The sequence below is a fragment of the Melanaphis sacchari genome, unplaced genomic scaffold, assembly GCF_002803265.2.
Source record: "Melanaphis sacchari strain LSU unplaced genomic scaffold, SCAv2.0 Contig0_pilon_pilon, whole genome shotgun sequence".
In the NCBI taxonomy this organism is placed as follows: Eukaryota; Metazoa; Arthropoda; class Insecta; order Hemiptera; family Aphididae; genus Melanaphis; species Melanaphis sacchari.
The window spans coordinates 20039622-20049883 of record NW_020270366.1 but is presented as its reverse complement, the minus strand read 5'-3'; the positions used below and the strand labels follow the sequence as shown (position 1 = coordinate 20049883).

The 10262-nt window shown below is 29.3% G+C and overlaps 2 protein-coding genes across 2 annotated transcripts in view; both read left to right on the top strand.

Moving 5' to 3' along the window:
- The window catches only part of LOC112597412, a 6282-nt gene extending 3551 nt beyond the window's left edge, over positions 1-2731 (top strand). The window contains exon 2 of the mRNA XM_025343461.1: positions 2104-2731. Coding sequence (XP_025199246.1) covers positions 2114-2704 — 591 coding nt within the window. The 5' untranslated portion in view covers positions 2104-2113 and the 3' untranslated portion in view covers positions 2705-2731. The remainder of the gene's footprint in view (positions 1-2103) is intronic.
- A 3903-nt stretch (positions 2732-6634) lies between these two features.
- Positions 6635-10262, top strand: LOC112600433 (the record flags this gene model as incomplete). The annotated part of the gene is made up of 3 exons (XM_025347653.1): positions 6635-6841; positions 6952-7097; positions 9833-10262. Coding segments are annotated over exons 1-3 (597 nt in total), but the record flags the coding sequence as incomplete, so codon positions are not given.

Here is a 10262-nt window from a genome sequence, read left to right as displayed (position 1 = left end):
TTACCAGATTCTGCATTTGCCTCCTATCAATACTAGAATTTAATTTGTTTCATCCATTTAATAAAATTATAATGGTGTGTCCACAATTATAAATTTATACACATAATCTACAATCAGAGGTAGATCAAGAATTTTTATAGTGGTGCTATATTTTGTATAATAGTCCTTACACTTATTTGAACAATTCTGAGGGAAAATTAATAATTTGTACTAAACAGGAGAAACCTAAAGTCTTGTTCAAGTATGTATTTTGGATTATTAAATAATCAAGCAATATAAAATTATAAGGTTAATTTATCATACTCGTATATTATTTTTTAACTAGTATAAACAAATACCACAATGTATATTATTGTAATTTTGTTCTGAGATCTGTATCAAAAATTTTCCACCGGAGAATTTTATATATAGGTGAGTTGATGCTATTTGTACTTTTTGAACTTTTTAGACGATGCTCTTTGCACAAACTAGTTTCTAACAATGTGAATCTAAATAACTAATTTTGTTTTGCATTTTTGCTATTTTGTGTGTTTATTCTTTAGTCATGTTTTGAGATTTTGGTCAAATTTTCCCAATACTTTTAAAGCTATTTCTTTACCGATTGTCACCAATATCCCAACGTTTCTTGTTGCCAATCATTATGTCGATAACTTAAACTACACAAGACATTATAAAACAAATATTTTAATTTTTAATTTTCCATTTAAGACATTTTGTTTTCATTTGTCATATTTTTGAATTTTATAGAAATAGAGAATATTTTAAAAATGTATTTTTATTAATATAAACTATAATATTTGTATTCTTTAGACATTTTGCCATTTTATGGTCATCATTTTTGTTTTAGTCATCAACTTCCGAACTATTATGAGTACTTTAATAAACATATGCATCTGTATGCTTCAGCCCCAAGCACCCCTCCTGGCTACACACCACAACTATCACTGATTACAATACTAATAATATCATTTACGAGTTATGACTTTAGACTTCCTATGGTATAATATATATTGTATTATTAAAAGCTCGATTAACTTGTATTGCGTGATACACTTAATTAAATACACATATACTACTATAGAATATTTGAATCATCGCGTTTGAATTATTTTATCTTTATGCACCTGTCACCTATCGATAAATTAAATCAATAAGTGTTTGTTAATAAGTAACTTTTATTTTTACATAACAACACACGAACAAGTTTGTTATACTTTGAAAACATGCGTAGTTCAAAAAGCAATACGTAACTGAACGAAGTACAACATTAGCTAGGATTCCCAAGTAAGACTTACGTAATAAGTATTTTGGTACGTACAGGGAATTCCGCGCGATCATGAATAACCGTGATACGGCCTGGGAAGTAATAGCATAACGCACCACCACCCCGCCTAACACCTACCTTTCGATACATTATAACAACACCACCGATAACAACGCTGCGCGCACCTAAAGACCGTTTTAAACTGGTATCACTGCCGCCGCCGTTAACTATAGTCGAAATATAGAACATTGACCCGATTGTTATTTTGGCCAACCCGGGCAAACGCCGAAACCAAGATTTGAAAAAAGGGTTGCGCGCACAGCTCGTGGACGGCAATCATAAATCTTGGGACACAAAACTACCCGCCATCCTATTTGCGATACGGAACAGGCTCAATGAACCCGCAGTCCTTGTCCTTGGCAAAGAGGGAAAGAGACCCGGAGATTGGGCCCTGGCCAGTTAGGAGCTGACACAGACGTATAATACACTGGAAGAGCGGGTAGCGCGGGAAACACGCGTATTAGGTAAAAAGGTAGTGGTAAAACCGAGTCACAACACCAGAACAATGGTGAAGTTTGGCAAAGGTGACCAAGTCTACTATAAGGTACACCACTTATCTAAGGCACATAAAAATTTTCATGCCGGTTTCGCACCAAAATGGTGGGGGCCGTTAAAGCTAGCGAAGCAGGTCGGAAAAGGTGTTTTCCTCACCAACCAACAACCTCCGCGAAAATTGCATGTGTCCTGCCTAAAACGCGCACTGAACAAATAAATAAATAAAAAAAAAAAATTACCATGTACAAATGTTTTTTTTTTATGTTTTTGTTTTGTTTAATTAGTCCAGTGAACATGAGCGGTCAGAGCCATGGTAACCAGGTGGAAAAATGGAGGAGGGTCGCCGAACTCATCTCCCAGCTGGGTTTGGTATCAGGCGATCAGGACCAGCCCAGGACAGCGGCGCAGGTGGCACAAATGTCCACACACGACCTGCTCCAGGACCCGGTACGGGCGGCAATTTACCACCGTGGTTGGGATGAGCGTACGGCTGACATACAGCGCACGCTGCAGCAGCCGTCACCAAGAGCCCCCAACAGACACGCACAAAAGGCGAGGCCGATACACGAGCCGCCAAGGCGGCCGCAACAACCAACGGCCGCCAAGACGGTAAATAAACCCAGCTCCGATGCGTCCAGAGGACCGGAACCGGCACCCAAGACGCTCGAAGCACCTCCCACACCACCAGTACGGACAAGGAAAGAGGCTCAGCAGGCGAGGAACAAAAAAAAGTTCCTCAAGTTGAAGGAAAAGAGGAAGGCTAGGAAGCAGGCAGCAAGTCAAAATCATCGATTAGCCAAGCACCCGACACCAACCTCTTTATCCGAGACATCCAGCGAAAGCAGCGATGAAGAACATGACGTATGTATTATTCATATCACGTAATGTAGATTGTTAAATTATTAAAAACATAATTTTCCAGTACAATTTTCCTGACAATATTTTCAAATTTTAAAGTTTTAAAACTGTCTCAAAATTTTTTTATTTTTTTTCATTCATTACATTTTAGTGTATGCTATTTTGACTATACACCAAAATCGAAATATATCTGTATCTGTTTAATTTACATCGTACAAAAAAACTAATTCGAAAAAATGATTGAACAATTTTTAAATTTAATAATAATACTATTTCTAACTGTGAAACGTAAAACATAGTCTAATTGTAATATTATTGATTTTTAAAGAAAAATAATCTAAAATAGTTAACTGAAAAACATAAAATATTATTGTCAAACTTAAAATAACACCTATAAGTACTTAATTTATAATCAACATTGAAACTTAAAACCAAAGATTAAACATGTATATTAATACATTTTATCTATATTATGAATATTGCTATTCGATTAAAATTCATATTTGCTCCTAACATAATATAATATAAATATTATTATTGAAATATTGATCATAATTTCTATACATATCTACATTTATATATAATCAATATACATTGTGTTGACTTACTGATTCATGATCGTCTATCCAAAAACGATAAATCTGTGAGTATGAAATTTGATCAGCAGCTTCATAATATAATATATAGGTATGTTATCAAAAAAGTTTGTAAGATTCAAATGTTATAATGGAATTCTTACAGGCTTATGTAAAACGATTGGCATTTTGTTTACATAGAATTGCCATTAGTTATGAAAATGTTCTAATGGTATTTGGTAACAGCTATCTTCTGACAATGATTTGTAAAAAACTATATTAAAACTATATCTCAAAGACATTACAGATAAGTTGTTATCATTTAATTTTGTAAAATGAATGATAAAACAGATAATTTAAAGATTATTTAAGACTGATGATAACGAATAGGTATGTCATATTTCCTACAAGAAACAATGTACAAAAATAAAGTAATATGGATCCATAAGCCACCATGTTAGGTTTGAACGATATCCAAGTATCTATACTTCCAAGACAATTATACATTTAACATTTTTTGGAGTACCTTAAATGTTTTTAATAACATTATATATCAAAAAAGTTTTAAAAAATGAATGAAAAATGTTTAAAGTTAATAATTATATAAACAACGCCATGATACCAAACGCGAAACATACAATGGCGCAACTAACACAGTATCCTAGAGAGGGAATACTACTGGCCCACCTTAATATTATATTGAAAGTAACCCATATAAAGCATTATTTATTTGGAGAGGACTGTTCGTATATTTTGAGGGCTAAGCTCCATAACATCTCCTTATTTGCGCTTATGGAAAAATAACGGCTTACTGCAGAATTATTAGACTCTTAATGAAAAACTTAATTGAAGGACATAAAATATAAACTTCAAACTTAAAATAACACACCTATTAATATACCTAAGACATCAGACGCGTATTATTATATTAAAATGTTTTATATACCTACTCGTATATGGTATATCATAAATGAGTATATCGTTGTTCCTTGATATTTGTTCCTCACATAAAATATTTATTCATCATGATGTCTATACATACATTTATACATTTTTAATTAATATACATTGTGTTGACTTACTGGTCTCGTTGATTCATCATCGCCTAGTCAAAAACACTGAAGCTGTGAGTATGAAAATTGATCAGCAGCTTCGTAATATGATTTATAGGTACCTGGACTATAAAAAAATTTTGTAAGATTTAAATTTTAATGTTGAGTTGAGAGTTCTCACAGGCTTATGTAAAAAGATTAGTGTTTCGTTTACATAGAGTCGCCATTAGTAATGAAAAATTTTGATTGGTAACAACTATCTAATAATAATTTGTAAGAAACCATATTACAGACATTGTGGCGATACAGTGTTATCACCACCATACCTATACAGGTATTTTTATACCTTTAAGTTTTATTGTACCTAATTATTATACTGTGTGATATGTCCCCCTTTGTAGGTACCCCTCTTTTCGCGCACGACTCGCCCGTTATGCAAACGACGCCTTGGCTCAAGACCGCCTCGCTCACTCGAGTTAAATGCGCCCGTCTCGCAACTTCGACCTCCGTACGACCGAACGTTCGCTAATCGTTCCGTCTCGAACCATAACCAACCTCCATACGCGCGTTCGCGCTGGGCCACGCGTGTTTATCGACCCACCACTTCTTTTTTGTATCATTTTATAATTATTTTTCGTGTACAAATTATTATTTTCTTTTTTATTATCAGATATTAGTTATTACGTATCACGTAAGACCCGAACCCGTTTACGATTCAACGAATCAGATTTTTATGTTGGCTCAATTGTCAAACACGACAGTTGTTGCCACAACATTACAGATAAGTTGTTATCATATTATTTAGTTAAATTAATGATATTACAGATAAACTGTTATGAATGTTTAGGAATGTTAAAATACGGTATTTTATTTTTTATTTTTTTCATTTTTTATAATACCGTGTACACCGGTGAATGATAGGTATTATAACAGTATTATACGGTATAGAACTTTGTAGTACCTTAAATTATCCGCAATGTAATACCGTTATAAAACCATTGTTAATAATGATTGAAATATAAATCATTTTAAAATTAATTAATTAAAAATAAGTAGCTAAAGTTCAGAAAACATTAAAAAAGTACAAAATACAAAAATTATTTTAGACCAAATTCTAAATTTTTACTTAATATCTAGTCATGCTTGATGCTACAAATTATAATGTACCATAATACTATACATTCATATACCTAGTGATTAGAAATGATTAAAATTTAAAATATTTTAATTACAATTAATATTTTATAAAATATAGTAAATTATATTCTTAAAATATCAAAAAAAATATCTTAATAAATTTCAAAATAAATGAGGATTTAAGTTACCATAGTATTATCTGCCAATTAACATATAAATATATCTACTAACTTTTTGGTTCCTACACATTTTTACTTTTTGTTAATACTAAGTACCTACTTATATTTTAATGTCAGAAATGTATTTAAAAAAATTATATTTAATTTTTAAAAAGTTTAGATATAAACAAAGGTATTAGGATATCTGTTTTTATGTTAAATTTTTAAATAGAAATGAATCGAAAATTATAATTAATACTTATATACTATCTCATTATTTCTATATCTACAATATTGTAATAATAAAATTGATTTAAATCATTTCTAATACATGAATGCTAAATAAACATGTTACAATTCATAATTATAAATAGGTAATAAAAATATTATTAATGAAAATAATAACTAAAAGTAATGCTTAAATTTTTTTTTTATACCGGGTGTTTAAGATTGTTTGTACTTTTTGAAAGTGCACTGTGATGATATTAACTTTTGATTTTTTTGAATGAGAATCACTCTTTTTCAATCTAGATTATTTAGTAAATAACTTTTTTTGAAAATGTTTATTTACGTAATTTAAATTCGAATGAATACAGTTAACTAATACAAATCGATGAAAAAATGTAATACAACTGATAATCGTTCTTTTGAAAACAAAGAATTGAAATAACATAATGTACTAATATATTATTATAATATCTTCGACCTTATTGACGATGCGTTACATATAACTGCGATCCGGGTATGTTTGAAAAGGTTAATTAATGATTTGAAATATTTTTATCATAGCAATTGTATAATGACATATTATTGTCAATGTCACAAGTCACGGCTATATTAACATAGTATGTGTCTTAAGTTTTCTCAGAATCTACAATACAATTTATTGTAATTATATTGATCACCTAATTATTGAGAATGTACATAGATACTGTAGTGTAAGAATAATAATTGTAAATTAAGCTATTATCATTGTAATAGTTATTAATTTGAGGCGATCAATGTGCACTGCGCACAACCATGTAAGTGGATATACAATTCGAATTCTGTAAGCAATGGACAGCGACCGTGATTAGTCACGAGTCACGACTTGTGTAATAACGTTGTTTCTTCTTTGTGATACTATTAGTTAAATAACAATTTAATACAATATTTTAATGAACGAATGCGTCTAAGATTGATAAAAAGACTTCAATCGTTACTGGATTTACGGATTTCAAAATGAAAATGACTGTGTTCAGAGTGAGTTGTATTTTGATGATCTGATATATTATGTACTCACGTTTTTATATTTTTTGATTTTTTTGATATTTATTTTATAAACAATATTTATACGGTTTTCTTATAATAAGGTCTTTACGTCGTGCATTGCGACTGTATGCTTCATATCATCAGTATCCTCGAGGGCCGCTCCGGTTCTACCATTGGTTTCGGTTATGAATGATGTGAGTCCGATCACAGAAAAACACTTAGACAAACAACATGAAAACTTCGTCAAGTGAGTTAAGCGATTTTTTCTGTCAACTCCGGAACTAGTCCAAAAGGACCAAAACTCGTAAGGTGTATAATATATGAGCGAAGCTAAATAATAACTAAATAATTTATTGTTATAGTGACACCCAACTATTTTACAACGGATAGGATGAAACCGAAACCACTTTCCAACCCCACCGCATTCTAACATTTCAACATTCATTTAAAAATGTATTCCAATTTTTAAACACGCAAACATTTTTTTATTAATTTTGTCATGACCCAGTCAATTTTATTTTTCAAGTAAAAACATATGCCGAATGGACGTCACTGAACTTATTAATTTAAGATGTGTTTATTCATTTATAAGCATTAAATTTATTATTTATATGAATAAAAACATATATTTTATGCCAAAAAAAAAAATAATAATAATAATAATAATAAATAAGATTTATTCTGCCGGAATGCATCTTTTGCCATCTGCACATTATCTGAATCAGTGAAGGGGGGCAGATGGCTATTTTTTCAAATAGCATGTAAATATAATAGACTAATAAAATATTCAAGTATAATTGTTTTAAATTAAAAATAAGTAAGTACTATGCTTATTGAAAAATTATTAATTTTCCTAGATTTTCCTAGGCCCCTCATTTTATATGCATACAACGAAAAATTCTGTATACTTACAAGTTATAGAGGTCAGAGTTATTAGCGACGAGAAATTGGCATTATATTGGTGGGCAAAATAGTTGTATAACATTATTAATTATTATATATTTTATAACTGTGCTCATTAAATAATTATAATTATTAGCATTTTATTTTTATTTTACCAATATATACATAGATAACACAGTCTTGCTTTTTAATAGCCATCATAGTTCTTTTGTATAATATGTACCTACATAATTTGTTAAAAAAATAAATGTTATTATCATAATATAATTTAATATACTATAATATTAATGATCATCTTTATAATTACGTAAAATAACTTATAAAAGTTAAAATATAAATAACAACTAAATATTTTAAAATAAAAATAAACCATTAGTTATTAGGTATTCATTAGTGTTGTATTAATATTTAATACAAAACATATTAAATAATAAAAAAAAGTATAAACATAGTTAAAAAACCTTTTATTATAAATATAAATTTAAAAGTCTTTCAACTGCACTATTCACAGAAATAAAATTGGCTTTTTTGCATTCATATGCACGATTAAGTAGATATCTTACACATCTTAAACTATTAAAAATTGCCCCAAACAATATATTACCTACATTTATACTGACCATACTGTTAATAATATTTGTTATAACTTCAATGATAAAAGTAAATTAACATAAATATGTATCACTATAATATTATGTTGTATACGTATAAAAAACAAATTTTAGTTGAATTATAAGTAAGCAATTATCAATTTAATTAATATTAAAATAATTACATTAATAATGGTTGTTGCAATACCATCTCAACGATATTTTCACGCGTGTACGATTATAGGAATCGCAATTATTAATTTTTAAGACTGTGATGACAAATTGTTTTTATGCATGAGCACGATGAAAAATTAAAGTTTACAATATAAATCGTATATAACTTACTACATTTAATTAATTGACAGTTTGTATATTTAATAATAATTCAGAGATAGGTAATGATAATATGTCTAATAAGTAATAAAAAGAGCCAATAATTAAGTATCCTAAAGGCTAAAAAATATCAGGAAATTCTTTAAAAAATAACCAAAAAAACTCTTTAATATATTAAAATAAAATGCCTTTTTAACGTAATAATAAAAATGATCTAATTTGTTTTTAATAGACACATAGAGAAAATGAACAATAGTTTAACTTTTGTCATTTTCAACACTTATTTATCTTAATAAAACTAACAATAATACGTAATGAATTTAGGCATTCACAATAAATAAACAGTATGCTTAAAATAACGAAATGATGTAATTTTTACTGGTCAACTAGACAGTTGTTATATATTTAAGTAATACCTTGTAGACATCACATCCGATAACCGCTGTAGATAGATAATGAAATAATAACATTTATAAATAGAACAATTGATATTTGGTACGGATGAAAAATATTAAAAACTATAAAAATAATAAATATTATAAAAACAATATTTCTTATTATAATATTTTTAGGTTTTTAACTTACACTAAAACAATTTATAACTAAGAGAATTAAAAAATTATAAAATAACCTAAAAATGCTAAAAAAAAAATAGTCTAAAAATGGTGGAATATGCGAATTGTGATAAAGTTTGTACCTACTTAGAATAAGGGCGTCCAAAAAATAATTAACTTTGAATTTAAATCCGGTCATAGAGCAATATGCGAATATATAAAAATAAATAAAATAATAAATTGCAATATATACTTGTACAATTACGTACAATATTTATCAAAGATGGATTGCGAGATAAAAAGACAATCAAATTAGATTAAGTTGAGTTATGTGAATATAAGGTCATTAGGTAGTAGTTAATATTTAACATTTTAGCAAATAATTAATTAAATTCGTTGCGTTTAAAGTTCAAACTTCATATGGAATAAATATTAACTTAAGTCGATTAAAAAAAGGAAATGTATTTTTTTAATTATACATGGATCACCTAAAAAATATTTTTTGAAGTTAAAAAATTTAAAACTCAAAACTTCTTAACTCAACTTAAGCTTTTAACTAGTTGATGTTCGCCTTTGATATTTACGAATTTTGTGCTTTATAGACAGAATTTTGTGGATCTCAAACCTTGCGATTCCGAGATAATTGCGAATAACATGTTGCGGAAACTAGCAGTAAACAAGCCGGTGGCATCTACGAAATTTAGCCGATTACGTGGATCCTACGACACCAAAGTAAAAGATCGCTTAAACAAAGATATCGATGACGACAATAATACCTTTTCTTTATTTGAAAATTGGGAAGACGCTATTCCTATATTGATGTCGACATCGGAGCAGGAAAACGAACATTACGAGCTCCCAGAACCCTATAATTCTTTCGAGCAAGACAGTACATATCAGTCCAACGAATCTAACCATCCACAAGAGTCCAACGAATCCAACTATCCACAAGAGTCCAACGAATCCAACTATCCACAAGAGTCCAACGAATCCAACCATTTACAAGAGTCCAATGAGTCCAACCATTTACAA